The sequence below is a fragment of the Camponotus vicinus genome, unplaced genomic scaffold (assembly GCF_025532165.1).
Source record: "Camponotus vicinus isolate PSW18456_S1 unplaced genomic scaffold, iyCamVici1.0 SCAF_5, whole genome shotgun sequence".
Classification (NCBI taxonomy): Eukaryota; Metazoa; Arthropoda; class Insecta; order Hymenoptera; family Formicidae; genus Camponotus; species Camponotus vicinus.
This window is the reverse complement of record NW_028141977.1, coordinates 12823847-12841050: the sequence shown is the minus strand read 5'-3', so window position 1 is coordinate 12841050 and position 17204 is coordinate 12823847. Positions and strand designations below refer to the sequence as shown.

The 17204-nt window shown below is 31.7% G+C and overlaps 2 protein-coding genes across 2 annotated transcripts; both read left to right on the top strand.

Annotated features, from left to right (window-relative positions):
- The first annotated feature begins 16 nt into the window (after nucleotides 1–16).
- LOC145971623 (uncharacterized) lies at nucleotides 17–6252 on the top strand. The gene is made up of 5 exons (XM_083099504.1): nucleotides 17–273; nucleotides 485–3416; nucleotides 3632–4272; nucleotides 4559–4686; nucleotides 4789–6252. The coding sequence occupies exons 1-5, from the start codon at nucleotides 148–150 to the stop codon at nucleotides 5735–5737; spliced, it is 4776 nt and encodes a 1591-aa protein (XP_082955630.1). The 5' UTR covers nucleotides 17–147; the 3' UTR covers nucleotides 5738–6252.
- A 1959-nt stretch (nucleotides 6253–8211) lies between these two features.
- On the top strand, nucleotides 8212–17151 carry Set2 (SET domain containing 2). Its single transcript, XM_083099503.1, has 14 exons — nucleotides 8212–8811; nucleotides 9564–11352; nucleotides 11602–12255; nucleotides 12440–12559; nucleotides 12837–12965; nucleotides 13080–13281; nucleotides 13377–13474; nucleotides 13602–13770; nucleotides 13849–14503; nucleotides 14587–14644; nucleotides 14803–15161; nucleotides 15281–16047; nucleotides 16257–16592; nucleotides 16672–17151. Exons 2-14 carry the CDS (start codon nucleotides 9602–9604, stop codon nucleotides 16825–16827), a joined length of 5454 nt encoding a protein of 1817 aa, XP_082955629.1. The 5' UTR covers nucleotides 8212–8811; nucleotides 9564–9601; the 3' UTR covers nucleotides 16828–17151.
- Nucleotides 17152–17204: the final 53 nt, after the last annotated feature.

Here is a 17204-nt window from a genome sequence, read left to right as displayed (position 1 = left end):
TATTTGTTGTTTTCGAATTGCCGGCACTAAGTCAACAACCAGAATGGCCGTTCCTGCCGTTCCTGTCATTTTAAATTTGAGTTAAACTATATACAAAGCTAAACATTAATAAAAGCTCGTATAGGTTTAACACTCCTTCTATGAAATATGTCAATACACGTTACTGTGAGCGGGAATCCTGTAAATATATGCCGTGGGAGAATGGTCCTGTCGGACCTAGATCAAATCAAGAAGAACGAACGTGATCGTCGACGGAGGTTACGTCTGGAGCAGGTACACTACACGTTTTATCGAAATTTTTTAATTTATTCCGATTCGAAAATGCATATGAGATATGAATCTATAATTTGCCTCAAATTTCTTGAAATCTGTAGAATTGGATCGAATTTTCTATGTAATAGTAGCAGTCAGTTATAGTGTGCGCTTGACAATATTAGTGAAATAATATAAAATTATGAAATGATACATTATATTACTATTATAGGTTCGGCAACAGTCAAAGGAAATATCAAATCGAATTGTAGAACGTGCTAAAAAGATAAAAAGAGGATTGGAAAAAGATGGGAGATCAGAATTCGAGCAGATGCAAGATAGAAAGATTATGGATTTACAACAGAAATATGAGGAAGACTTGGAAGATATTGGTCAAGCTCATGCCCTTGCTGCTTTGCAACCAAATGTGAATATAATAATAGAAGAAGAGGAAAGAAAAGATAGAGCTATAGCCTTAAAAAGAGGAAAAGATGCCGTAGAACGTATGAAAGAAGCAAAACAAAAAGATAGCGCAGAAGCAGCTCATCAAGAAAGATTACATAAAGTGCGAGAGGTAGAAAATGCGAGGGCTGCAATGGTAGCTAAACTTCCAAAGTCAAAGCCTGTATCACCTGAGAAACATAAAAGAATGGAAATGGAAACAAATTCTTCCCAAGAAGATACAAATGAAGAAATTGTTCATGAAACATTAACTCCAATGAGAAAGAGTAAAAAGGTCCTACCAAGAAAGTCACCCAGAAGAGCGAAGAAATCTACTTTAAAAGAACATGAGAAAATATCATCACCGAAATCAGGCCCTTCAGGATTGCAAAAGCAATCTGCAATGCAATCTCATAAAATATCGTCAAAAAAAAAAGACAAATTTGATCACATTGAATATATTACCGATATAAGCGATGATCAATTACCACGAAAAACAGTACCAGTTATAAGCACTACACCAACTGAAGCTGAAAAAATAGCAAGATATAATCCAGAAGATTATACACAAAATATGTCAGATAGTGCAAGTATCAGCAGTAGTAGTTCCAACTCGACTAGCGACGATTCGTCATATTTTTCTGATGTCACAGAACAAATTACATGTAACAAAACTCCAAAGACATCTTTAACAGACAACAAAGTACGATTATATGACCACAATATGCGTCAAAGAAACATTTACAGCAGGCCTCCTGGTATGGTTGAAAGAATCGATATTGGAAGCGAGCCAAATGCAATAGAAGCAGCACAAGCGATAAAAAATGGAGAGAATGTAAAAACATATATATCCGAAAGCCGTAAATTAAATGCCCAGCGTCGCGGTGAAGATGCGATTTTGCGAGAAAAAGTACGGAGAGATTATCAGGCACTCATACAAAATCTAGATCATCTTGCACAAGAAGAGCGCAGATTAAAAGCTAGTCAAATTCAATCTGCTGAAGAAAATACGCACACACGACTATATCAAAGAAATAAATGTCAAGAGGAGCATCAAAAAAAGTTAAATCGCGCAGCCAAAAAAATTTTTACAGATAGTGAACCGACTCATCTCACGAAAAGAATAATCACTTTACCGACGCAAAAGAAAGATAATGCTGTACCTCATTCCACATGGCAAGAACCTCATCCCGTCGATGACGAGACAGATGTTTGTCACACACAACGGGATAAAGATAGCGAAATGTCGCGGGAAGAACAAATATTGGATATGCTGAAAAAGGTCGAAAGACAAAAAAGATTACTGCTACAGGAATTTGGTGCAAGTTTGCCAGATGATATATTTAATATCAGTACGAAGCCGGTTTTTGAAGATAGAATACAGACAAAAGCATCGAAAGCTGCCAAGCCTTTATCACCTGAAATTAAAGTTATAAATATGTCTAATGATAATAGCAACGAATGTGTAAAGAAAAAGGTGAGAAAACCAGTTAAATCGCCTGCAAAGAAAATTGAAATTGCTGTACAGGCAGAATTAGACAAAGCTGGTCCTGCAGAGAATAAAAGTATACAAGTGGAGTTGCCTCAAAAAGAGATAGATATAGCTGTTTCCAGTAGAGATACAACTACACGAATACCTCATCCGCTTGAACCAAAAATTACTATCATCACGCCAGAAACAGATGACAGTAGTAACGATTCAACAAGTTCTGAAATTAGCGGGATGGTCATTGAAATCGACAAGAAAGAAGTGGTTGTAACACCTAAAAGAAGAAAAAGCAGCGTACGAATATCAAAACGACCATCGCCTCGGGTTTATCAGAAGATTCGCTCAACGTCCGTCAGTTCTAAAGCAACATCACCCATGAAGAGATTCTCAAGATCTCAGTCAAATATTCGTCTGACTAGTCCTCAAAAGAAGACAAAATGTTCGGATGCACAGGTGGATACAGCCAGTAGAAAAATCGACATACATGTGAGTAAGTCTGCATTCACCGATGACACAGACCCATCGCAGGAAACGAGAGTATCGATAGACGCCAGTGCGGAAAGCTCGCAAACGTTTTCAGGAGTAAACGATCAAGAACAAACTTCGGGTCAACCATATCGGATTCGCACGCAAATGAAAAGGTGGATTCGAATAAAGGATACTTCTGATACTTCGACATCGTTCGCAAGTCCACCACCAATAAAGCCTAAAACAATGTTTGACGCTTTGACCAACGTTACACCAATTTTGGAGATGTTAGATACTCCAAGACCCGAAGAATTGAGAAGATTACAACAAGAAATCAGTCCAGTCTCCACACCGGAAACTCCTTCGCCGCGTACAATGATGATGCCGTCGAACATTCCACATCGCGATAGAATCAGCAGAGTGCTTAGATACAATATGAATGATTCACAAATCAATGATAGTATTATAATTTCATCGGTCCAAAACGATCAATCTACATTAACAGAGCCATCGGATAGTTGTCAGCGGAAGTCTGCAGTATCGGAACGCTTATTTATTCCTACAGAACAACCACCGTCATCCAAAGTCTGTACATGCAAAAATCCCGAATGTAAACTGTTACATATGAAACTCGATGATATTCACGACTATGCACTGAAAAATTGCCCTGAAATATTACAAAAATACGAAGATCTACAGAACTTGTGCGCAGAAAGAATAGCATCTTTAACTGATCTCATCGAAAAAGTACGAAACGAACAGAAAGGTAAAGCATTATTAACAAATTAATTTCATAATTATTCAATTTTAATTATCTACAATACAAACATTCTTATATTGTTGTAGATGGAATTCAATTAATTATTTTGAATAATTAACTATTGCTATGGAATAACATACTGAATCATGTATCAGATTGAATGTATTAATAGATTACTGTTTTCGAGTAGTTTAAAATAATGCCATATATATTTATTGCAGGTATGGATCTTTCGCTAATCAGCCCAAGTGATGAAACTAGCTTAATGCAACTACCTACATTAAGACCGACACGTGAAGATGCTCGAACAGTGCATAGACTGATTGAGAGTATAGAAGCAATTCATGCCCAACTTGCAAGAACTCTCCTTGAATCACAAAGAATTATAGGAAGCGAAGCAATTCCAAGAGATGAATCTACATGTGATGCGGAAATTCAAGCAATCACTTCTACTCCCAGAAGTAAATCAATAGATACAGTTAAAGCACATATACAGAAATCTGAAGTAGTAGAAAGCAAAGCTAAGCCAAAGATTATAAGCAATGAGAGAGTTAATATACAACTTAATCGATTTAAAATGCAGCAAAGACCTCAGGCAACGTCAACAACAAAAACGTCAGATCGTAACTCTTGGCCTCCATGTACATTTTCTCTTCATGAAAAAGAAGTAATTGAAAAATTGTCGAAAGAAATTTTGGAACAAAGTAAAAATATGGAGAAGCCAACCATTGCTTCAAAAGAGGCTGATGAAATCTCTATGCAACATAAAATGCCATCTCTTAAGAATATTAGTCTTAAAAATAACACTTCATTAGAACATGAAAAAGACAATATTATAAAAGAAATTACATCTACTCAAGAGGTAAATGATATATTTTTATTTATGTGTATACTACAAACTTAAATGTAAAAATTTATTTACTTGAAACACACAAATGTAAAAAAAAGAAAACATTTATATATATATATATATATATATATATATGTCTAACTACCACACACACAGTTTGTTAATACATATTAAATCTTTAAAGAAATAATCTGACAAACATATTAGAATACGATTTAATACTATTTATAGCCAAACAATTTTGATATATAACTATTATTTTACATATATATAAATATTGTTATGTGCATATTTTTAGGCAACAAAAGAAAATGATTTCATTCCCATATTAGCCGGCATTCCCAAAATATCGCGCAATCATGGAAATATGACAACAATAAGTGCAAGATCTAAGCCTCCTGTTACATTGTTAAATGGACCATATAGGTAAATCTAATAATTCTGTCTAATGCAAATGTTTTAATTATATTTTTGTTTTAAATTAATTATATTTCATGAGTTATTTTTTTTATTTTAATCCAAATATAGGCCGGAATTAGAATCATCGGGACATGAATTGTCAACGATAGTGGAATTTGATACAACAGATACAGCTAATAAAAGCATCAAAAGCCCAGCAAAATCTAAACCATCGGTACATGTGGCTCCTTTATCTGTTCAACAGAATGAATATTCTTCGAAAAAATCACCAACATCTAGCATGAAACATCCCGAAAAACTAGTTTCTGCACAAAGATCACAGAAAACTATCTGTAAGTCTCCTGAAAAACTAAAAAGTACAACTGATGGTACAACTGATGGTACAGCAATAAAAACTGAAACCGAGCAAGAACATATGCTCGAAAAATGTAATAAACAATTACAATGTAACACAACCACTGAAGAACCTATATCTCAAGCAAAAGATAAATTCGGTTCGTCTATAAGTATCGATTTTAATAATCCACATAAAGACAGTAAACATAAAACAACATCCACTAGCTTATATAGTTTTTCTGGATTGTCTGGCATTTCCGAAATAACGAGTTCTCCGTCGTCAGATATTTTGAAGCATGCTTCATCTCCAGAAGAAATGGAAACTGCTTTGAAGAAACTAGGTTTGGGCTGGGCTGTTACAACACTAAAGAAAACTCGAGAAGCAAGTGCTCTTAGTTCATCTTCAAATTCGGATGTTACACCAGTAAATACAGCTAGAAGAATGATTTCTCCTACTAAAAAACAGCATGATCCAAGTGGTTTCCCTGATATTAGCGATGTGTCATCAATATCGATTAAAGAAGCTAGTAAGAGCACTGAGCAAGCTGTGCTTTTAAAAGGAAGAACTTCTACCCCTAAATTTCAAAACTCAAACTCCAATAGCGAGAGATCTGCTACTACAAATACATCTGAAAGCATTCAAGATCCAAGTGATAGTTTAACTGTACCTAATGTATCACTTACAAAAACTAAATCTGATAATAAGCAACAAAATCTCTGACATAAAATGTTTTTTATATATAATTTCATTAGTTACTTATTTTTAGAGATATATATTATTACATTTGATGAGATATTTTTACAGGGGATTGTAAAATAAAGGGAATATATTTTTAAATATTAAAATACATAAATCATTTTTATCTTGAATATATACAACACATCAGCTGTGTGTGTATTATAATGAATCTCTATTCATTATAAAAGTGCTCAATTTTGTTGCAGTTGTAATTTGAAATAAAAAAAACTATATATTTTCAAATAGCTTAAAAATCTAATAAGATGTCAAATAATTAGAATTTTTAGATATCTATTATATTAAATGTAACAATATGAAATGTTACATTAAATTAGCCTATTCAGCCAATGCAATTTTTTAAATATCTTTATAATTTCTTCATAAAAAGTTGAAAGACTTTGTTTTTTTATTTTGATAATTTAATTATACATAGAAAAAATAATTATAAAATAATTATACATAGAATTGAAATAATGATTTGTTCTATTTGTATAAAATTGATAATCATGAATTATGACTACCATGTTCAGATTGATAAAGTACATTTTTTTAAATAATTTGAAACATGAAATCCTTTATATATTGAAATATTTTATGTTTTACAAGAAATAAAATTTAAGACTGATTGCGAGAGCAATTTTAAATGTTAATAATTTATAGAAAATATACAATTTGTAAAATAGAGAGAAACTATAAGATAAATATATTTTTAAGAAACAGAAAAATATGCATATTCTCTTTATAACATGCACATATTTTCTATTTTGTACTTTTTTTAGATATATATAAATATTTCACGTGTACACACACACACATACACACAATTAAATATACAGTATACAATGCAAGAAATTTTATATAGAAAAATATTGACAGAATTTTATCCATTATCAACTATTTCAGCAATTCTTGCGAAAATATTGCATATATTTTTATTCTAAAATATAAAAACGAAAAAACAGAACCAAGTGTTTGTATAATATAAATTATATATATATATGTTAGACGTGTGTGTACGTACACAAGAGATGATCTCAATTACGTGTATGTATGTGTGAAGACGCCTTCGAAATTAAAATGATTTTAGACGCTATTGATTTAATTGGGTTGAGCCACAAAAAAGAGCACTTTCAATGTGTGTATGAAAATATTTCGTTATCGATGTAGGGAAATAACTATCCATACAAAACACGCTCAAAAAATAGTTGTATACATGCATGCAACACACACATACATACATCAAGTAGGAAATAAGAAACTTTCTAAAATATATTTTCGCGCTTATTCGCTCTCGTATGGAGAGATCGATATGATCTTAAAGATTTTATTCCTTTATCTCTTATATTTTCCTTTTTATCCTGATTAATTCACATATATATGAAAAGTTGTAAAGATTCACGTCGCGCATCGAAGCAAATGTAAAACTGTGAAAAGAACGATTCGAAAATATTTTCAATAATAAAACAACGCAGATGGGGAAATAATATCGACGCGGAATTAATTATAAAATGATTTATACGTACATACCAACCATCATCGAGCATCAATTGCATCTTCGTTGCACTTTGACGAAACCATAAATGCCGGGAAGAGGATCCCACAAGTTACACACTGATACTGAAACACACGATGCACCACACTATTAAACGATCGTACGCGTTTAATCCGTTATGATGAACGTCTGACACTTTGCCATGATTTTTCACACGCAAGATACACTTTTGGACGATAACGAACGCGAAAAACACGGAACAATTCGAATCGTCATCGCGGCGCGTTTTACGACTGAACGTTGGTCGAGACGATATTGCGATTCTCGAAGATATATATCGACTGTAGAAAAAGTATTGCCAACTGCCTGCAGCAAATTTTCTATCATCGATTCTAATCTATAAATTTTTCTTCCTACAGTAAACAACAAATTAATAAAAGTAATTCTTTATTGATAAAATTTTATTATTGATAGAATAATATTAGTAAAAAGCAAATATATTACTTGATAGAATAATTACCGAGTTAATTGGAATTTGATCAAACTGACTTTCGTAAATTCAAAAAATTTTAACACGTATAAATGTGTAAAAATTTCATTAAAAAAAATTAATATAAACTAGAGAAATTATAAGATAAATATATTTCAAATATAAAATTGCACCGAATATAATAAAACATATATCTAAAAATAAGTAACAAATGAAATTATATATATAAAATAGAAGACCGCAATTCTTGAGCATATGTAACTCGTACACGACAATTTCAAATACGATTTCGCGCGAATATACATGTAATACGATAATAATTGCGTGAACTGAGACTGCCAATCAGGCTCCTTGTCTGGTTCTTTAATTGGTAGAGACTTTTTGTCAGTTTTTGTTACCTAAAATAGCGCCTCTATATACGCTCCTTGTCATTTCCTTACCCAATGTTCGCGCTGCTTCCACTACAGGTCGTCGATAGCGCTGGTTTCATTTGTAACAGCGAGTTACACGGGGAGGCCGAAGCGAGAGCGATACACTCAGTGGCGATAGTGTACACGAGAATGTTGTACATCGCGACAATATACGTTTTTATTCACGAGTTCCTTGGGCTTTTTAACGCAATGATCGCTCCTCTCGTCGTGCCTGCCACGATCGCCGAATAAAGATCGCCAGAGGGGAGCGCGCATCAGCCACGAGATTGTCACGAGTTTCGTTTAGTGCCAAAAGGTGACGAACGTCGAGCGATTCAATTCACAGGCTACGCGAGGGAGATCCGTATCGAGGAGAGAAAGAGAGAGAGAGAGAGAGAAAGAGAGAGAGCTGTCGATGTACAGCGTGTTCCGTTCGTCGGAACGTCAAACTTGATAACAATTTGACAAGCTCGCTGGACCTACTCGCACATAGCCGTCCCCCAGCGATCCGTTTTACAGCGGACTCGTTATTATCCCCGTACTTCAGTTATTATGTCGGTAAATTGGAAAACTACGAAACGGCATTTATTTGGATACAGATATTGAGTAGTCAAAGCGATGAATTTTATGTTGCAATTGCCGGATGTGATTTTAGAAGTACACGGTGAGTGTAAAATGTGACTATTGTTGTTTATTGTATCGAGGTGGATCAACAATCGCAGAGAGATACAATATTTGTTATCTTTGCAAAAATGACCATTAATGACAGGACGTTTGCTTTATAACACGATTGGTTCCAACGATTGGATAGGATGTTCAGGAATCCTTTAAAATATGCACGCATTTTATATATATTATTGTTTACGAATCAAGTTTTTAATCTTCTCTTAGGTACTGCAGAGAGAAAGCAATGTATTTTAGAGAGAGAACATAAATTAGAAACATCCTAGTTGTGTATATATTTAGCTTTAAATACAGAGCAAAGCTTTCTTTAAGAATATTGACCTTGAGACTAATCTATCTATTCTTTTAGTATTTTTTATTTACAATTGTGTTTATGTAATTGTAATGTTCAAAATTTTATTTTTGTTTAAACAAAGCGTATTTTTTATTTACATAATTATTGTATTGAAATAAACTTTATTTGCTATATATATACAAAATTTTTCTTCGTTTTTAATTCAAATAGATATGAAAACAATATTTAGATTATCAATATATTGATATCTTTTAAAACTTTTTATGATCACTTCAATAGTCATTCAAAATTTTTGATATCGCAAAATTATAAATAATAGGAAAATACTTAAAATTAAAAGATACATGCATATATAATAATAACTAGATATGTTGATATATTTGACTTGAATAAAGATCAGGTTATGATAAATTTTGTGCTAATCTTAATTATTTCAGACTGAGACTGTATAAATACATTTATATATGGAATCAAAATGGCACGTAGACGTAAAACCGAAGTGAAAGCATCTGAAAAATCATCCCATAAATATGTACCTGTCCGTAAATCTAGCAGACAAATAGCTAAGAAACAATTGGAAGAAAAGAAAATAAATGGAAATATTTTGGAAACATCTTGCTCAAACAGTTTGGAAAACTCCAAGTCTACTAATGAAGACCATAGCAAAATTTTATCAAAGAAGAATCAAAATTCTCAGAAGAAGCATAGTAAACATAAAGGTACTTCTAGTAACAATGTAGTTGTAAATAAAGAAGATATTGTATACAATGCTTCTCAATACAAGCGGGATGCGGGTGAAAGTGACAGTCAAGATTATATAGATAATATAATTAATGAATCGGAGAAACTTAGTCCAGAGGATGTACGGCAGGTCGTTGTTGGTAATCCAAGCGATGAATCTCTGCCTACATCCGCATCAATACCAACTGAAGTGGAGATGTGGTCGGATGTCATAGAGGAAACAATAATCTGTGAAGAAATGGAAATGGAAGAAGATGTTGCGGACAATAGTTACACTTTAGCAGAGGATAATGTTATGGTTGAACAAGTATTACTTGTTAACGAACCTAATTTAGAAGACAAGAATTTTGTGGAATTTACTGTGATACAAAATGAGGATGAATCCATGGTGATAACATCTAATACAGAAAATGTTTCGAACAATGAATATATTATTCGAGAAAATTTTAATAGTGTACATAGTAATGAATTGGAAAATTCCATATCAACTGCACATATAAATGAATCGACTTTGAGTGGTGGAAATTGTAATATTGCAGACTCCAATATAGATAGACCTTATATCAATAAAAAGAAAATCGTTTTAGAAAATCGTGGTAAAAAACAAAAAAATGATAAAACAATTTATGATAAAATAAGGAAGGAAATCTCAGAATCAATATCTGATAAAGTTCGCATGTGTTCTATCAAAGAGAATTCTGATGTTTCTAGTGAGGAAATTGATTGCAAACAGGAAGATAAACAGTCTAAAGTAAAAATTATGCATACAGATTTGTCAAAGGAAGATACATTTAGTAAAATAGATAATGAATTGGCAAATATGCAAATAAATGAATGTTCAAAGGAGATACAGAAATTGGTGAATGATCTCTCTAGTGTGGAAAGTGTTGACTCTCCAGTACAAACTTCTTTAAATATGGAAAAATTGTCCCCTATAAATATTGATGATGAAAGTAGTTCATCAATATTAGATAAAATGGAGCAATTGCATCGTCCAAATAATTCTCATATAACAGAAATATTTTCGAAAACTATAGAACCTAATAATATTATTAAAAATCAAGAACAAAATATGTTAAAATCCAATTCTTGCGATGATAAACTCCAATATACAGATCGAGTTTTATTAAAGTCAAAAACCATACAAGATAAGAAAAATATGACTCAGCAAAAGAATCCTGAACATTTAACAACTATGGACGAATATCAAGATAGTGAAGGAGACAATAGCAAAGTCGATTGTGAAGATATTAAATTGTGCAGCAGCAGTGAAAATAGTAATGATACATTATTATCGCTTACTAATTGCAAAGGACGCGAGATTGATGTAAAAAATGCAATTGGTAATACAAGTGATATTGACAAAAAAATTGAATTCAGAGGTCGTAGTGGAAGCACTGATACAACTGGCTCTGAAAGCGGTTCAAACAGTTCAGGCGTAAGACGAAGTAGTAGAATTCGATCTATCGGATTGATGAAACAAAGGTACAGTCTCAAATAATTTAATCTTAAAATATAAAAATTATAATGCATAATTTTTCTATTATTTTTTTAATGTGATAACAATTAATCTATATTTTTTCTACATTGGTGAATATAAATGTTATTTTTTAATATAAATGTCATGTTAAAACTCAAATTATAATTTGTTTGAATAAATATTTTTCTGTAATAATTTTCTAACTAAATCAAGAAAGTTTTGTTATGTCAAAAATCAATAATTTATTTTTTTAGATCTCGCGGACGTGGTTTGGTTACAAAACCTAATATAGATATCTCAAAAGCAACTCTTCAGCAAGAAAAAGATAAAGTAGTTAATAATATAAATCCTTCTATTACTCAGGAAATAAAAATAGATAACTCTGAGACGCAATGTGATAAGGAAAATAATTCTAGCAAGATATCAATATCACTTGATATTTCAGCACCTTTAAGTTCTAGCTATAACACCACAGGATATGACTCTGACTCTTCAAAGCCAGTTAAAGTAAAATCTCGTTGGCGAAGATCGAGTGAACTTGAAATGGGTGGGTCGTGTGCAGGATTTGGATCTATCATTGCTCCTACATCAATGTTTGGACCATCCGTTGCACTTCCATCTGAAGTAGGATGTAGTGCACCAGTAAACACAGGAGAATCGAATATGTCATCAGAATTGAAACATAATATCATTAACAAAAGTGTAAAACCTTGTGCAGAAACAGAACAAGTTAAAAATGTATCAATCACATCCAATAATGTTTCTACTGTTTTAACAGTACCACAAATTCCAAAAACCATAGGAGCTAAAATTTCTTTGCCAATGGTTACTGAAACAGAGGATAGAGAAATGGAAGAAAGACTAAGTCAATTTGAACATCTACGTGAAAATTTATATCTTACCGAAAGGTACATAGAAGTATTAGAAACCATAAAGCATTAATATTGTATTTTTTGCTAAGGATATAAAAAATATTATTCTAATATAAAATATTATTTTGCTAAGCATATAAAAAATATTATTTCGAATAATATGTACATAGTATATATTTGTACACAAAATATTAAGTATTTATATAATATTTATTACTAGATATACAAACAAGGAAACTAAAAGAATGGTGTGTGATTGTTTTTTAACTGAAGAAGACATTGAGAGGGGAGAACTTGGTTGTGGAGAAGATTGCCTTAATAGACTTCTTATGATAGAATGGTAAGTATTTTACTTTTAAAATAGTAAGAATTTTATAATTTATGTTATAGAGTTTTATAATTTATGTACATACATTGTGTAAAACAAGAAAAAGGAAAAGATAAAGATGTTAAGATAATAAAGTAATAATGAATAAAATAATAGTTTACTTTAGAGTAATATATAGAATATATTACATTATATTATATATACATTATACACAAATCAATTATTAATAGTATTAGAAATAAATTGTATAAATAGAGATAATAATGTTATTTTCGTGTTTATATTACAGTGGAGCTAGATGTGTAGTAGGTGATAGATGTACAAATAAAAGATTTCAAAATTGTGAATATGCCAAATGTGAAGTTTTCCGAACAGAGAAGAAGGGTTTCGGTTTACGTGCTGTTGTCGATATAATGGCGTAAGTAAAATTTTGGATAAATAAAAAAATATATGAATATTTTCGAATGAAATAGGATGAGAATTACGGAATAAGAGAAAATTTTGTATCTTTATATTGTATTTAAAATTGCAGAGGCGAATTTATAATGGAATATGTTGGCGAGGTTGTAGATCCAAAAGACTTTAAACGACGTGCAAAGGATTACTCTAAAGATAAAAATAGACATTATTATTTTATGGCATTGAAATCCGATCAGATTATAGACGCTACTATGAAAGGAAATGTATCCCGATTTATTAATCACAGTTGTGATCCTAATGCAGAAACGCAAAAAGTAAATTTTTGTTTTATCTTTTATAAACTAATAGTTTTTTGTGAATATCTAAGTTTATGATATCTTAACATCTTATTGATGAACAAATTTTTTAGTGGACAGTAAATGGCGAATTACGGATAGGCTTTTTTAATAAAAAATTTATAGCTGCTGGTGAAGAAATTACATTTGATTATCATTTTCAACGTTATGGGTATGTTTTTTGGATGATATATTTTTATATCAATCATTACAAGCTAACTTTCTACATTTATGGATTATATACATATAAGTTTATTTGTCTTCATATACATATGATTTTTTTTACATTTAAATATTAGCAAGGAAGCTCAAAAGTGTTATTGCGAAGCATCAAATTGTCGAGGTTGGATAGGCGATACACCCGAAGAAGAGAAAGAGAAGATTGAAAAGATTGAAGAGAAACGCGAAAAAGATACGAAGAAGAAGAAAGAAGAAAAGAAACCTGTTGATTATATGGAAGATGAAGATGTAAGTATTGTAATTAATAATACTATGAAGATTACACAGCTAAGTAGGGTAATTTCTTCACTTTGTCCTTTTTCTTAGTTGGAGGAAGAAATGGACAAGTTGTGTTCAGGTGGTTTGAAAAATCGTGCGCACACATTAACATTAAGTAGATTAATGGTTCGTAGCAGAGAATTAAAACACAGGACACGCTTGTTACGTCTTATACAAAGCGGCGAACAACCCTGCCGAAGATTATTTTTGGATTATCACGGATTACGTTTGATTTGGAGTTATGTTATGGATATTGCTGCAGATGAATCAGAAGAAGCTCAACAATTTCGCTTAGAAGTGCTAAAAACTTTAAATACACTGCCAATACCAAACAAGACAATGTTAATGGATAGTAAAATATATGATGTAGTTGAAAGATGGGCGAAAAGATTATATCTCTCTCCAAATGCTGATTCGCCAGAAGATGATCAAGTTAAATCAAAGACGATTTGTGAGGAATTGAATAGTAATTCTGATAGCAATGAAAAGAAAAATCTTGATGAACGTCTGAATGACATTCCAGATAAACGTAATAATAATATCGAAAATTGTTTGGCAGTTAGTGAAATTAAATCAGAAAATACAGACCTTATACCCGATTTAGCTTGTAGTCTTCTTGCTGAATGGTCCAATCTAAAAGAAGTTTTTAAAATACCAAAAAAAGAAAGGATTGAACAAATGAAGGAACATGAAAGAGAAGCAGGTTATTTTCTATAATAATACCATTAAAATAAAAAAAATAAAATTTATTAATGTCTATTTAACATTTATTTTGATTTTTTACAGATCGAGGATATAGAGAAGAATTGGAGAAAGAAGAAAAGAGAAGCACATCATATGATAGGTATGTGTTTATGTATTTAATTTATATCTCCAATTATGAATATTTTTTTGTGATGCTCAATGTATATGTACACACACATACACACATATACAATGTATAATAGTGAATAAATTAAATTTAAAAAATATTTATTATTAATTGATTTCATAAACTCTTAGGCATAGATCTGATAGATATAATCGAAGCGAAATTGACAAACGTGGTGATAGAAGACGAGGACGAGAATCTCCAGAAGCTGAACATAGTAGAACAAAAGATAAAAGAATAGAAGAACGTAGTCTAGTTCCTATACCACAAATGACAAAATATGAGCGTAGACAATTATTTGCATTAAAAGTCGCGAAAGAAGAAGAAGAAAGACAACGTCGTCAACAGCAAGAATCATGGCAAGAACACGAGAATAGATGTTTAGCATTGGGTATAGATCCCCATACCACTGCCATGGTTGATCCTCAAACTGGTTATCCTGTTTTTTATAATCCAACATTAGGCCAATGGCAGCATTACCCCACTCAAGGTCATTCGTCATTGTATTCTATGTAAAAACGTTCATTTTTTTATAATTTTTGTAATCAAAACATGCATTCGTGTATTTTTTAAAATATTTAATAGAAAAATGTGAAATTCTTTTTATAGATGGAGGAGAAGCAACGCAACAGTGTACTCCTGTATATGTAGGAAATCCTCAGTCTACTGGTATAATAGGCCAGAGTCCTCATGTACTGTCATCAGCGATGACAACTGATATATCGCCCGGAATTACAACTGGCATTCCACCAGCTTACTCATTAAGTCAAACGCCTGTGTTCAATCAGACAACATCTTCCTATTCTTTGATATCGCACCCACAATCGTATTCTGAAGGGCAACTATCTCTTCCAAATAGTTTAGTGTCTGTTCATAGCGGAACTCCTCCTATATCAATTCAAACGCCTCTTTATAATCACGAAAAACCTGCAGATGAACAATTTTCTAATCATACATCCGCGGAAAGTGTCAGCACAAATCGACCGGTACAACCTGAAATTTCGCCAATAGATTTACCACCAAAATGGAAGAGTGCAACAGATAGCAGAGGCAGAACGTATTATTATCATGTAAAGGAAAGAATATCGCAATGGCTACCTCCACCGCCCGATCATATCGGAGTACAACCAGACTCGTCGTCTACTTCGGAATCTAGCGATGAATCTAGTTCATCGAATGAAGATGACGAAGATATCGATGATGAGCATAATGAGGATCAGAAAAATGATAATATGGAGACAAGTTCTATAACAGAAAGCCTTTTATCTAGGCCAAATGTATCTAAAAAGTTAGGAGGTCAATTGATTGGAAGTTCACTGCCGTTGCCAGAGTTTAAAAAAAGAAGAGATGGTTTGGTCCAAGAAAGAATTATTAGTGTAAGTGTTATTTAATTTTTCTATATTTATTTTATATCAATATCTTAAAAAATCAAAAGTCAAAATTTAATTTTCTTTAAAAAATTATAAAAATTATAAAAAATGTTAAATCTTAAGTGAAAGGTTTTTGTTTCATCTTGTATGTCATACTATGAGCTTAAAGCTTTCAAGTTATGCAATAATTAATCGGTTGATATATGCATATACAGCCACGTAGAGAAGAGGATCGTGTTGATCATAAAGCATATAAAGAAATAAAAGAGAAATTACGACGACAAAAAGAAAGAGCAAAATTAAAAGACGTTGAGAAGTTAAAAAAACATAGACGAAGTAATAAGTCGAAATCTCATTCGCGACATGGATTAAGCAAGTTACAATCGACATCAGCCGAAATGCATCCTATGAAGTCTGAAAGAAGGATCAAAGAGGCATTCAGAACAAGTATGGCTAATGTGATGGTTCACTTCTTAAATCCATATAGGAAAACTGAATGTAAACAAGGTAGAATTACTAATACTGAAGATTTTAAACATCTAGCTAGAAAGGTATGATATTAAATTTTTATTATCATAATAAATTTAATTTGTGATAAGAGTTTATTCATGGTATTACATTCTGTTACAGTTAACACATTTTGTACTTGCAAAGGAATTAAAGCATTGTAAAAGCGTGGATGAATTGCAATGTAATGAAAATGTTAAACATAAAGCAAAAGACTTTGTACGTAAGTATATGAGCAAGTTTGGGGCAGTGTATCAAAAAGGTACAGATGAGGATTAGCTGCGTAATTTATAAAATAAAATTGTTATTTATTGCACGCGAGTTCTTCTACTTCGACTATCGTGAAATATATTTAGGTATATATGTAGATACATTTGTAATTGTACTGTTGTAAAATAGGCAAATTTGTGTGTATATGCGTGATAAAGGTTTTTTCATGATTTAGCAGTTAATAAATTAGTAAATTTTTAATTTTTTCCATACATGTTATGTATAAATTTAACATCTATTCATTTATACATGCTAACTTTCTTGCACACATGTTATACCTTTTATAAATATTGTAACTTATATGCCAATACAAGTGTAAAATATGTACTCTGATATTTGTATAAAATACCATTTTACCTACCTTTCGGGTACAATCTATTATAAGG